At 35.7% G+C, this 14,657-nt stretch overlaps 1 protein-coding gene across 1 annotated transcript; it reads left to right on the top strand.

Annotated features, from left to right (window-relative positions):
• Nucleotides 1-763: 763 nt before the first annotated feature.
• LOC113237940 (iodotyrosine deiodinase 1) lies at nucleotides 764-9,454 on the top strand. Its single transcript, XM_026474658.1, has 4 exons — nucleotides 764-803; nucleotides 6,510-6,731; nucleotides 8,413-8,729; nucleotides 9,404-9,454. The coding sequence occupies exons 1-4, from the start codon at nucleotides 764-766 to the stop codon at nucleotides 9,437-9,439; spliced, it is 615 nt and encodes a 204-aa protein (XP_026330443.1). The 3' UTR covers nucleotides 9,440-9,454.
• Nucleotides 9,455-14,657: the final 5,203 nt, after the last annotated feature.

Genomic DNA, 14,657 nt, shown 5'->3' with positions numbered 1-14,657 from the left:
CAACCTGCTCCATAGACTGCAAGAATACAACGATGTACAGTACGCTTTAAATAATGTTATTTTTACTTGAGCTGTACATCTGCTGAACCTGCGCGCTATCATGTTCGATCTCATGGCCAATGCTCTGCGCTCCCTCTTGATATCCGCGTCATCACGCAGATCGTCGGTTACCATGTGCCCTAGATATTTAAATGACGTCACCCTTTTCAGTTGTTGACCGTTAAGAAATATGGGAGGGACATGTGATGGGCACCTACTACTTGCCTTAAAGACCATGTATTCGCTTTTAAGCACATTATACACAAGATTATGCTTCGCAGCATACGATTCGCATAAAATGTTGACAGTTCTGTCAATAGACTTTCGACGACTAAATGTCAAATTTCACAATCCAAGATGTCGTTTATTAGTCGTTACGTTTCGATTCTACTCATATCAACGTTCGTTCAAGTGATACGTGAAAACCCATTTTGGATAGGACTTCGATCGAACGACTACGTAACTTCAACGATATTTTCATAGGTTGAACGTGAATCGCACTCTGACCTGTACAAACTTCGAGTAAGGGTAATTTTAATTAGTTTAAACCGCGATTATAATGCACACGCACACACTAATAGCCCCGAACTAGGGAAACCCTGTATCGCGGGTGCCATAGACGTACACGTAGACAACCACAAATTACACCCAAACTCGCGAGAGAAATAAATGTAGGCCATATAAATATTTCTCCCGACGCGGGAAACGAACCTGAGACCTCAGCATGGCAGTCCAGCTTGGTAACCGTTCGACCACGGAGGCAGGTAATTATTTAGTTGCATGGTTGTTTTAGCCTCCTGTGTTAGTGGGTGTTAATGGACTGACATGATGATGATGGTTGTTTTGGGGGAGTATACTTATTCTCTCTAGCCAGCCGATGGAAAAAAAAATGGAAGTGTGAGCCATAAGGCCTCGATTACTATGAGAATCGATGGCGCCAAACCTGACACATTCTTAGTCTGAAATACTACAAAATCTTGATATTGATTGGTCGTAGTATCAAATTCAAAAAGAAAAAGCAAATTCTGGATTGTTAATATAATTTAAAGTTTACCCTGTTGGCATTTATCATTGAAAGCTTAATACCATCAATGCCTATTATTGCAAGTTACGACTTTCAATAAATGTGCTGCCATCTAGCGGTCCATTGTTGAACGACGGCGAACTGGAGTTATTGATTTAGTTCTCCAAAAAGAAGCGATCATATTGCAGGGGTATAAGCTTTACTTTCGTTTCTTGTAACTTGTAAATTTTTGGTGCTGCTATCGCGTTTGAACTCCAAAACAGGATAACAAGGCATTTTTCTGGAAGTTTAGAGAATTTGCACGAAAAAATGACACAACCATTCCATATAAAGTGAAAATGGCGGACTGCGCTCAGATAGGTCTTACGAGATCTGTTGTTGGCACGCGTCAGAAGCTAACTAACCACTTCTATGAAGCAGCCTATTTCTAGCCAGGGCTGGTAGCTGTAAAGACGAAATACTTTAATTTTTTCTACCAAACTAACTAGTGGAGTAATTTCACAAAAAATAATTTATTGGCATGCTGGTGAAACATCTGACATCTAATAAAAATTCAAATTTCGTTACACAACATTTTTAAGGAGTTTTAATTTTATATTTAGTCTTTGTATATTATTTAAAAAATAGATTATGTATGTAACTGTTTTCCAGATGCTTCGTTGTGTTTCAAAATTGAATGACATTAGTTTTTTTGAAACACAATATGTTCATAATTGTTTGTTTGTTGTTTCATTGATTTCATTCAAAATTACATGCATGCTATCGTCTTTCTTGAGTTCAAAGATCAGAAGAAAGAAGAAGAAACTATTAAACTAAATTTTTTTCTGAGTGTTCGATCTTTGTATTAATAATTATAACAAACTAGTGGAGTGATTTCACAAAACATAATTGAATATCAATTCAATAAAAATTTTAATTAAGAAAAAACTAATCAGTAAATTAATAATATTCCAGTCCAAGCCATGGTACAAACTACACAACGAAATATTACCATTCTGTTTACAAATTTACATTATTATTATACTATGGTCCTTAATAATATGCATCCTTTACATTTGACGGCAGTTCATTAAAGATTTGCACTCCTTCAAAACCTATCGGCCTCTGTGTTCTGATCATGAGCAGGATTAGATAATTGGCTCTGCGACTGATATTGTACTTATGTGATTAGAATATCAGCCGTGTGACCTTCTTAACTATCGTGCCTATTACTATGTATTGTTGGTCTTTCGGTGTGCTTTTGCTAATAAATAAATAAGCAAATATGACAATATTACCTATATTAATAAATTATGAAATATTACTTTTCCACTTATTGCGTTACTAATCTTAGTAAGCGATTTTAGTAAATAAAATACATATCCGCTGTTATCTAATCATATTTCATTGATTAACTCGATAAGGTACTACACATTTGGGGTTCATTCTACAATGGGTAAATCACAATAGTGTCCTTAAAATTTAATGATACCTAGTGATGGCACGAACAAGTTACTGGTGGTAAGCGACACGCCTGTCCATAGTAGTTGCAGTCACAGTCAGAACTCAAAGATCTGAGAAGCACCGTGTCACGTCGAGTATATAACCAGAAATAGACAAGAAATGTCATTTAATTTGTTTTAAAAATTATTCTGCCAAATCATTACGGTGACAACTGCGCTCCGATTGGCCAGCCCGAATTCGAAACAATTGACGAATGTCGTCAATGGGTGTCGTCAATTATTTCGCTTCAAATCGACCAGTTAACTTCAGCTTTGCTATAATGGATGAAAATGGCAAAATTACATATTTAATTACTGATGAAATTTGATTCCGTTTGTTTTGTAATTAGATGTTTTGCTGTTGTTCCCCACACCACCGAATGGAACAGCACGCCATTGTTAGAGATAATATTATCTTTATTACAATAAATATAGAATATTTTTGGAACATACGGAGACGTACTCACAGGTCAGTTGTTGGCACTGTTTACATATATTTCAGTGCAAACGAGATTTGATATTTGTAAGTGATATATCACTGATAAGTTACGAGGAATGTATGATCCTTATTTCGTCTCTAGCTCTGGTTATATACTCAATGCCTTGTCAGCAGTCGATCTGGTCAACTGCCCGCCATCTTGAGACATAATTTGACAAGTCCTATGATCAGAATGCAGTAATCTTCGCATTACTGCTTGGCGGCAGAAATATGTAAGGTGGCAGTACTTCACTGGACAAACTCTGTCACTAGGAACTCTTCTTCTACTGTTTTAACTACCTATCTAGGGGTTTCTCTTTGTATTTAGGGCTGATTCTAGATTTGACACTAGACCACCGAAACGGGTTTCATTAGATCATTGACTTACAATTATATGGACGTCGGGTCCGCGCTAAAAAGTGTCCGCACTTGTAAGGCGCTAAAATCGTATACAGAGCGCGACACTCCGCTTTAGTCTTCATTTGTTCTACGGACAGCGCGATACTGCGATGACATTACAATTTAAATTTCGAATAGGTTGACTTGGGACATTTTTTTCGTGGTTTTTGTATTAGACCCGTCGTCCATTTATTTGTAACTCAATGCATTAGATAATAAATTGTATAGAGGAGTTTCGAAAATTGTATTTTTTAACTCCTTACTGAGCAACTGACGTTACTTTTTAAAATTAACGCGAAATTAAAAAAGGGCTATATACGTACTTTTTGAAGATGGAGGAAACGGAATTTCAAGTATTCCGTTTCTCATCTACAATCAGAACATCAAAACTTGCCAATATTTTTTTAGATTATTTTTTTAGATTGACGACCTGCCTCAACGACATACTTTTAGACGACGCAATAGATTGCTTCTGCCACGATCTCGGCTACACATACACAGCTCAAGTCCCCACTCGATGTCGGTGAGGATATTCAATGAGCTCCCGCCCATTATTAAAAGCGAGGAAAAATATTCACTGTTTCTAAATAAATGAAAATTACATCTTATTAATAAATGCTATTACAATTTAAATGAATACTTTGATGACAAATAAAAATAATAACATTATAATAAATTTGAATAATAAATAAATGTTAATTATATACTGTAGGGTTATGCTACTGTAGTAGCACTACAGTGGCGTGACTTTATAGTGTATAATTATATATCTAAAATTATAATCTAATTAAATTCAAATTTTCAAGTGACATAATTCTACTCATAATATGACGTATTTCTTTATTATTATATGACATTTTTTTTATATTATTATTTGATAAATAACAATTTTAATTAATAATTGAAACCTCGGCCTACCTCTGCTGTTATTGTTATCCCTAATAAAGGGCTCATATGTGTAGCATTATTTTAACTTTAAGACATGTTTACCATATGAATGCAATAAATATATTGAGTATTGAATATTGAGATTGATGGGTTGAAAAACTTTATTTATTTATTATATTACATATTGCTTACAGATTAATATCCAAACACAATAGTAATTCTTAAGCTTATATCATAAATTGAAATAATAATGTAATCATATTTAAAAAAGAATTGATACAAAATAAATTGAATAAAAAATTAGACAAATCGTGGAATTGCATATATCGCATGTACATTATTAACAATCAAATTTTAAAACATTAACAAAGCATTAATTATTTGGGATGCACAATACTTATAATAATATGATGCTGCTGTCTCTGGTCAATGACTAGAGATATCGTCCCGCGGAAACTGTAAAATGGGCTTCGGAACATGCAAAGAGATCCAAAGAGGAGACGAAGATAAGCATCTGATTGAAGTACTTAACGTACTTTTATTTCGACATTTTTAGTTCCACAATTTTGTGTACATAATGTATATACATCATTGACTCACAATTATATGGACGTCGGGTCCGCGCTTAAAAGTATCCGAACTTATAGGGCATTAAAATCGTATACAGAGCGTCATTCACGCTCTAGTCTTCGTTTGTTCGACTGACAGCGAAGCAAGCAAAATTAAACAGTACTGCGATGACATTACAATTTAAATTCAACGTTTTAGCTTTTTCATATTCCTTGAAATGTCACTACGTTTAAATAGGTTGACTTGGGACATTTTTTCGTGGTTTTTGTATTAGACCCGTCGTCCATTTATTTGTAAGTCAATGATATAGTGAACAACATGATTGTGTGACAGAAATAAAAGCAATAACGATGCCTTACTGTCTCAAATTCGTATTTTATAAAGAGTGATTACTCGGGAGACAGCAAAACTTTCTATTTATTTTAAATTTCTTATCACGGGGGTTAATTTGGACGCATTACTTTAAGAGCCAGTGTGTGAATATGAAGAAAATGTGATGTAAAATTAGCCTGCAAAATTTGTATGGACAGTCCATTTTTTCATTTCAGTAACTTTGTTTTTTAAAATACGAGTTTGACAAAGTACAGCGACGGTAGGTTTTTATTATCGCAAAGGTACCTACTCAGCGACAGGCAGTTTGTCTCGTCGAATATAACAATCAGGCGTTTTGTTTGTTGAAAATAACTAAAAAGGTTGCAGATATAGATTGGTATATAGTATCCAGCGTCACATTACATTTTATGAAAATAATATAATTTATATTATGAAGAACAGTAATTTTTTATGAAAAAAGTGATAGACATTTTTTATTAATATCTAGTGACGGGACGATCAAGTTGTTCCTGATGGTAAGCTACATGCCTGTCCGTAACAGTTGCAGTGCCACTCAAAGCTTCAAATATTTACAAAGAGCAACTACTAAACTTTCTAGTTTGATCATTCTCAGGAGAAGATTCCCGTGAAATAATGCAGATGCTTTACAAATGAGCAGTAGTTTAATCAATAACATGATTTCAAGTGCAAACCGCTCACCTCTGAAATAAACATTCTTTGATTTTGAACCAATTTCTTGATAGGAGTAAGCATTTTAACTAATGTCATAATCTCAGTACAGAGTACTAAAAAGACCGACCTCAAAAGTACGTGGAATTACATCTATTTGCCAAGTTTTTTTTTAAATCGGTTACCGGAAAGTGCGCAAACCCAGATTCATCCCCTAGTTCGCCACCATACGGAACTTGCCACAGGAGATAATAAAAATCGGTTCTCACTACTAAAGGTATACCTTGAGAGAGAAAAACGCCTTGAATTGGAGAAATAGCAAAATCAACCATTAAAGTAATTGCTCCTAAATTAAAGTTAGGCGCTATTTATAAAAATGAATCTTCTTGCGTGAACAGCCACCCTTTGAGGTGGATGCTTTCCTTCAAAATGAAATAAGACCACTACGGAAGTACCCCCTTTCCAACAAAAAAAGAATCATGAAAATCGGTTCACAAATATTTTTTATAAGTTCGAATCTACTCCGTTCTTAAAAAAAATCGCATTGTTTAGGAACCAACTTCATCTCATTGAATTTTATTTCCATTTAACGTATTTCAGTTTCAATTAACTCTTTTTTTTATTCTAGAAAGAGACTTCCCCGGTGACGATAATGATCCTGACCACCTTGTCTCCACTATACCGGAAGACACTCCTCACATTCCCTATCAGCCTCTGAAGAGGTCTGATGATGAGATCCTAGAAAGATCCAGAGAATTTTACGACCTGATGGCGAAAAGGCGAACAGTAAGGGCGTATAGCACTGAAGCTATTCCTCAAGAGGTTTTGGAAAATATTATCAAAACAGCCGGTAAGTAGACCGTCAAGTTTCTTAGGTTTTTAGGTGGATAACCGCAGATGGGGATAATGGAGGGTAAATAAAATAACATTATTTTTATAAAGAAACAACTGCGCATTTGACCTCCATCTCACCTAATAGAAAGTGACAATGAGGTCGACGATGTAGCATGCACACCTAAATAATTATTCCTGTTCACTCTCGCTTTGAAAAGGCCCAAATTATACCGAAAATATTATATAAATGTGGAAGCAAAACGCTTTGTGCCAATCCTTGGAATATCTATAACATAAGGGTGGAACCTCAGCCTACGTCCAGTCCCCTACTGATGGAAAGAAGAAGGCGGATTAAAAGTATGCAATTCCATCGCACACTCTTAGACATAGACATAGACATACTTTTATTGGCACGAATACAACAACACAAAACCACACTAAAACAGTTTACATACAAATAAGTAGGTATATGACTTATAATTACAAGTAAAACTAAAACCATGATGCACAATAGACAGTAGTATGGCCTGTGTTGTAGCGTCATGCCAACACGGGACTTATCTCAGCATATGCTGCAGTAGCTTTACCACAGCGCTGATTTTCAGTAAGCCCGTAGAGCTCGACGCCAGAAATTCATTAAAAAGAAAAGAATAAAAAAAAAAAAAATAAATAAATAAATTAGAAATATTAGTGCTTTATTTTTACTATTACTATAATATAATATGCAAATAAATATATATAAATATAAATAAGATATATTAGCGAAAATGACATAATACTTACTCTTCAAGATATATCCTGTAGAATACCGATGGCAACGTTACGCCGGTGTTCAACGCTCTACACAATTTTACTCGATTTTCGACTGACGAAAAGTGTAGCTCAAAAATCAAAACAGAAAGAAAAAAGACTGAATCCAATATTAACTTACCACTCACCTACCTTCTGCCAGGTTACAAGGAGACGGTATATTTTGAAGTAACTCACACAAAAGTTAGATAATTTAATTAACTACTTTTATTATTTGAATTAAAAGCAAGAATTAATTGGGTACACGCCATGTGTTGAAACAAAGAAAAAGTGAAATTTCTGAAAAACGAAGTCCATAAGATGATGGTCATTCAAATATCATTTACACTGGCACTCGTGTCACATGTTATCCTACTTTGAGAGTCAAGGAATATATATTATCTTGTAATGTTCTAACTTTATCCTAGATTTGCTGTTTTTGTTGTGAACTAATGCTTGGAAATAAATACATTATTATTTACTTTATACTTCGAAAATTGTAAATGAACAAGAGAATTTGAGCACCTACTGTGTTAAAGTCAAACACTGTCAATGTCTTCATGTACATATTTTTTTGACCACGATAGGCAAGGTATATCAGTGTAACATCAACAATCATTGCTCTTGTTGATTATTCTTTATTTCTTTTAAAAAGTTGATGTAATAATAATAATAATAATAATAATAATAACGTACACACTCAACATAGCCCCGCACTAGGGAAATCCTGTGTCGCGGGTGCCATGGACACACGTAGACAACCACAAATTACACCCAAACTCACGAGAGAAATAAATGTAGGTCATACTAATATTTCTCCCGGCCCGGGAATCGAACCTGGGACCTTGACATGGCATGGTAACCGTTCGGCCACGTAGGCAGTTAAATTAATGCCTTCTATATTGCAGGGACAGCCCCATCAGGTGCTCACACTGAACCCTGGACATTTGTACTAGTTCAAGACGCCGAAACCAAAGCTGCCATTCGAGATATCATTGAAGAAGAGGAATATCTAAATTATTCCAAGAAAATGTCCAGACAATGGGTGACAGATTTAACCCCGTTCCACACAAATCATATTAAAGAATACTTGTCTGATGCTCCCGCGCTTGTCTTGGTGTTCAGACAAACGTACTCATGGACCAAAAATGGGAAGAAAAGCATGCACTATTACAGTGACATGAGCGTTTCCATTGCTGTTGGAATCTTGTTGGCTGCTGTTCAGGTATTTAATATTAATTTATGAACCCAAAGTACATTGAATAAATGTAATTTGTATGTTAAAAAAGCAAGAAAAATGTTAAAGCGCTTTAAAGAATAGAGATCATGAACGAAAAGATGGGAAAAAAACAATGAAAGTGTGTTAAGCCTCGATTACTATCAGAACCGCTGTCGCCAAAACTCACAATATCATAATATTAAACACTGTGAAATCCTAACAATGATAAGCCTGGACTGTTAATATAATCTAAACGTTTCCCAGTTGGCATATCGTTCAAAGTTCATATCATATTACAACACCTATCATTGCAAGTTACGACGTTTTGATTTTATATTGGAATTTCATTCAATACGCTGCCATCTAGCAGCAATAGCTGATAGACGTCTAACTATTAACGCATATTAACGTCCTCTAAAAAAAAGTCGATCATATTGCAGCGGTACAAGGGTTACTTTTGTTTCTTATAACAACAAAAATCTATTACGATAAACAGAAAATATCACGACGATACGAAACACCCTTTTCCAACAAGAAGGATAACGGATAACGGAGTAATTCGCGTAATAAACACACAAAGAAATGTAGTCGATTTGAGAACGTCCTTTTTTTAAAGTCGGTTAAAAATAACCACATGCTTGGCCCGTTTTGATGCTATTCAATTGACACGATCTTTGGAGGAGGCCTATATTCAGCAGTGGACGTCTTCCGGTTAATATGATGATGGTGTTGATGAATTGGGACGTATGATTGTTTTGGTAAATTGATGACTTGTAAAATGAGATTTAGGCTCCCTTTCCACCAGAGATGTGCGAGGTAGCGAGGCGGTGCGAGGATGTGTAACGGCGCTGTGAAACTGTGTGATGTTTTCCACCAAAGCTGTGCGAGGAGCTTTACTAACTCTTTTTAGCTATGCGCGGGCGGGGTACGGTGTGGTGGGATGAGCGGTGGCGATATGTCAGTGTCATACTTCAGTAGCTCTAGTTTCCTCACCGTTTTGCACACAATTCTCGCCCGCATTCCTCGCACACATTCCTCACACATATCTCTCGCACACATTTCTCGCTATTTTGTATGGGTACAAAAACTTAGCTCCGCTAACCCTTTTCTGCCGGAGCTGCGCTAAGCGAGGCTAGGACCATGAAGTAATCCTATTGGTGGATTTTTTATTTTTTCCTCGCACACTGCTTCGGTACGTCGCACATCTCTGGTGGAAAGGTAGCCTTACACGAGTTTTTCTGTATCAAAATCATCGTAGTGCCAATGAAAAGGTGCAGGATTATTGTTCATATCTTTTATATTGTCGCATGATAACGACGTGCAACAATTTAAGTATTTTATGAACTATTTTTATAAGCGCATTTATATTTTTTATAACAGTAGCTTTTGTTTAAATAAATATTCGTACATTAACATAAATTAACACCAAATTACCACACGTTACGAGAAACATTTTGTCACACTTTCATTAATTTTTACGACATCAGATGATGTATCAGGCATTCTAGTTTCGAGTTCAGTAAAAGTAAGTAGTATCGTACGACGGTATGTATATAACCGTATAAATTTTTAACACTTATTATTAAAGTGAGATAGATGGAGTTACAGGTATCATTTTCTGCTGTGGAACAGTGATCCATGGAAACAATACATAAAAGCTTTACATTGACCTAGTAGATCAATGAAGCTTTACTTATAATTCCGTTCAAACATGTAAAATTATAACAAATTTATAACAGAATATATGTTGCAATGATTTAATAAATAAAGAAAGAAAGAAATAAACTGCTTGAAAAGAATGGATCTTCTATCGGTGAGACTAAAATGGCCGTGTTGGCAAAATCATAATATGATTAGTTGACAATTCATATCATGCATTTCTTACAATTCGTATAACGCAATTCATGTATTTACCAGTGTTCTATGGAGGCCTCCACTGTCAAATATATGAATTGTGTTTTTTGTTTTGTTTGGAAATTCATAATATGAATTGTTAATTAATCATAATATTATTATTCTGCTTTTTTAACCCTGCTGGTAAGATGTATGTCATGACGTGCAAATAAAAAAAGCCGTTGAAACTCTGCCAATCAAAAATAAATAACATCTTTATCAGTGGTGCCACTGATACCGATAACACTGGTCTTATTTTTTTGTCCCTGTGCCAGGTTTTAGCCACCATTAAAGATATCTCAGAGAAGCAAAGGTTAAAGGTCGAGCTTCTACGCATCACTAACTCAATTTATATTATGAAATATTGCCAAAATATTGTATTGTATGCGGTATAGTATATAATATATTTATGATATTTTATTGACAAACTTCAATTGTTCCGGTGAATTCGGTTATTTCGTCAGAATATAGTTTTCGTACCTAAAACAATTGTAGCAAGCAGAAACCTCAACACAGCGGGCTATAGCAACAATGGTATTAGCAAAAGCTGTGCATTAAATTTAGAAACATGCTCAACTGTACATATAGCGGGGAAAAAAAAGCATTGAATAATTTCTCGGTCTTAGATACGTATTGGCGGTCAGGAAATGGATTTTTAAGAAGAGGCTTTTAATTATAAAAATGAATGTTTATTATCAAAGCGCTGTTACAAGACTAAATTAGAAATAAAATTTGCTGCATATCATCATCATCAGCCTATTAAGTCCAGTCCAGTCCTATTGCATATATTGTGTATTAAAACCATGATTAACCCACTAACAATTTAATTTTCTTTTATATCTGTATTTCACTTGTTTATCTTAATTTTTCTTTTATATATTGTACACTTACAATATATAATTTGAATTAAATCACTAATATTTTTAATTTCTTTTTTAAACATTATATTTATATTATCTTCCTATTAATTTGGTTTCTATTCTAATTATTATTATATGTTTAAATATAACTAAATGGAAAAATGACGTCAGCGAGCTGATTATCGTATCCGCGATTACCTCTAGATTATAGCTGAAAATCAGCGGTTTGCTCTTGAGTAAACACCGACGCTGAGCTATGACCTTTTTGCACTGCTGCAGCACACGTACATAACTGGGTGTCTAGCAGTGCTGCGACTCTGCTGTTTTTGTTTATTTTTTGTTTTGTTTGTGTTTTTGTGTTTTTTAAATTATTATTTTGCTGTTATGTACGTGTGAATGTAGTAACAAATAAACGTTTTATCTGTCTATCTATCTATCTATCTATAAAATATAATTACAGTTTAACAAATGCTTATAAGCTATATTACTGGGCTGCGCATGTAACCTCCATACGACGTCAGCTATATCCAGGCCTTACGGCTTGGTAACTCCTCCCTCCTTAAGATAGAAGCGTGCTCCGCAACTTCCAGCGGGCGTGGCAGGGGTTGTCTGGTCGTTAACTACAGATTGCTGTTGTCTTCCCTTGTAGCATCGATATAATTTCTATGAGCGTAAGGCCATGCCGAAGACGTATACCAGCAACGTGAGCCAGCTTGGAGTGGTGGAAATTAATGTTCATCTCTGCTATTTTATCTAGTAAATGGTGTATATCGTTCAGAGGGATGTCTTCTAGTTGTAGCTCGTAGCGTATGTTGTCCGGGTACTTCGTGTTCATGGTTACAGTGCTACTGTGTGACGTCGGGGTTCTATTCATGATTTGTGCTGGGCACTGCTTCGAGAGTGACATGATGTAAGTGCCTGATAAACGCTTATAGTCTGTCGTCTTGTCGCAGAAGGATCGCAAGAGTTCATCCCGTGGTGTGATGATCAACCAACTGGTGGGCGTGACTTTCTGAACTTTTCCTTTTTGTAGATTCGTCTTGGCGTATGTGCGGTTTGCTTTTTCCTGGTTTAGAAGAGAGAGCACACAGTCCTTTATTGCTTTGAGCGGTCTGGCGTCGAAGTGTTTGCAAAGCTGAAGAGAATCAGTAATCGTCCGGCAGGCGTCGACGTCTATATAGGCGTACTCTTCACTTCCAAGTGCAAGGAATTTGGACTTAGGAATAACGGTAAGGTTTAGGGAGTTGGGTATATGGAATAGATATGAACCAGATCGTATGCTGGGGTATCTACAGAAGGGAATTCCAAGATGAATGTAAGAATCTGTATTGTACTATATGCTTTAACGTCTATAGATCGTTCGATTTCATGAATATTTATAATAGTAATGTCAGTTACAAGTACTAAAGAAAAGTTTGGGGGGTTTATTATGCATAGGGTGCATAATACTTAATTGGGAAAAAGTAATTGCATCTTCTAACAGCATGAAAGTATCTAAAATTATTTGGAGACTAAAATCTAATTGAATGTAAATATCTAAAAAATGTAATTGATTAAGTACTACTCTAGAACTAACCGTGGTATTTAACAGTACGGCGCTTAATTTCTTTTGGTTTTCCACTTCCACAAAAATTTACACATAATCATATGTAAATTTTTGTTAAAATCTGAGATAGATTTTCAGCAAAGATTACTGTGTTTTTCTGATGCGTGGATATATCGGCTACCTTATGTCGAAACTTATATAGCTCCTGCTCAATCTTGACTGCATCGTCGCTATCTAGGTTTCCTGTAATAGCTTTACCTACGGATCCTAAACCGTTAATGATGCCACGCCTAACTCTAATATGGAGTAACAAAAACATTAATTGACTATCAATTACACTAAACGTATGGGCTATTTGTTCCTTAAAAGGATTATGTTGAGTTTCAGGTGTCGTATGAGCTTGGAAACCTTAAGTTCTAATGAATACTTCTAAAAGTTTAAGAGAAGCTATATGTATCTCTGAAATATTATAAAAGCAAACAAAGCTGAAGGTATCAACTAGCTGGAGAATTTTTCCTTCCTTAAGTAGGAGGGAACGAGGAGAAGGATCTACTTGAATTACAGTTGTGGTGGCTGATGCGTAAAGCAGGACGGTTCCTGAGAGAACTGACCGGGAACAAGATGAGGTCTTCTGAGAAGTCTGAAATGTACGCGGATTGATTTAGCATTCGGGTGACTTCCTACAATTTCTGCAATATTATTAGAGTGAAGATGAATGATTTTATATGGTCCCTTGAACACTGGCTTTGTTTTGTCGTTCCTTGCAATCTTCGCGACCTGTTTAAAGGCCGTTTCACCTACCTTAAACTGGATCAATACGATTAATACGACTGGATTAATACGATCGTCACTTGTAGGATCGCTGGCCACATTTTTATTTTCGCTTTAACAAAACTCTTTAATCGGCTATAAATCTAAAAGCTTATAGATGCTTCTCGCATTAGATCACTGTTGTGTTCCTACTAAATACTCTTCTGGTAGGAGAACGAAGACAATATAGACCTATGTATGATAGAAAATCAAAATGTTGATTTTTTTTTCCGTGTGTTGCTGCCATGTCGGAGTCCACTATATGAGGCGGGCTGTGTTCTTCCAGTCGCGGTATTCTTCGACGTCGGGGTATTCTTCGTCGCCGGGGTCACCAGTTTACCATGGCGCAGTTGGAAGGGTGTTGGTGGTCACCACTTCGCCATGGTAGTTTAGTGGGGAATGATAGACGAGTCGTGGGTTGGTAAATGACTGTATATTAATGTGTATATTTTGCTTTAGCTACTTATTTATACTAATTTGGTACGTGTGTCTTATGCTGATTCACAAGGCATGGTTGTTACTTTTGGTAGCACTAAGACGTGCCTGAATGTCGGAAGAGGGTTAGACATTCTGGCACGTCTGTGGCTGCTACAAAAACTAATAAAATTCTTGAACTAAATAGCAGACTCCTTCAGTCTTATAGTCTATGGTTAATAACCGTTAGACTGTTATAGCAAACTATTATGTAGTCTGTGGTTATAGTGTCATAGTTTTACTTGTATTGTATCTATGATTTGCATCTAAAGTACCGACACGCTATGATGGCCGTTTGGACAGATTACAATAGTGAGGTGAAACCTCACAATCCATTACCGAAAAAAAATA

The sequence above is a fragment of the Hyposmocoma kahamanoa genome, unplaced genomic scaffold (assembly GCF_003589595.1).
Source record: "Hyposmocoma kahamanoa isolate Upper Pololo Valley unplaced genomic scaffold, ASM358959v1 94, whole genome shotgun sequence".
Lineage (NCBI taxonomy): Eukaryota > Metazoa > Arthropoda > Insecta > Lepidoptera > Cosmopterigidae > Hyposmocoma > Hyposmocoma kahamanoa.
Note: the sequence above shows the minus strand (reverse complement) of the source record. Positions and strands in the feature narration are given on the sequence as shown.

Bases quoted from the DNA above. Each gene is read 5' to 3' on its own strand.
- LOC113237940 (XM_026474658.1), top strand. From the start codon at position 764: ATGGCAGTCCAGCTTGGTAACCGTTCGACCACGGAGGCAG. The intron at 6,732-8,412 runs GTAAGTAGACCG...TCTATATTGCAG, and splicing joins AAATATTATCAAAACAGCCG to GGACAGCCCCATCAGGTGCT. The intron at 8,730-9,403 runs GTATTTAATATT...CGATCTTTGGAG, and splicing joins TCTTGTTGGCTGCTGTTCAG to GAGGCCTATATTCAGCAGTG.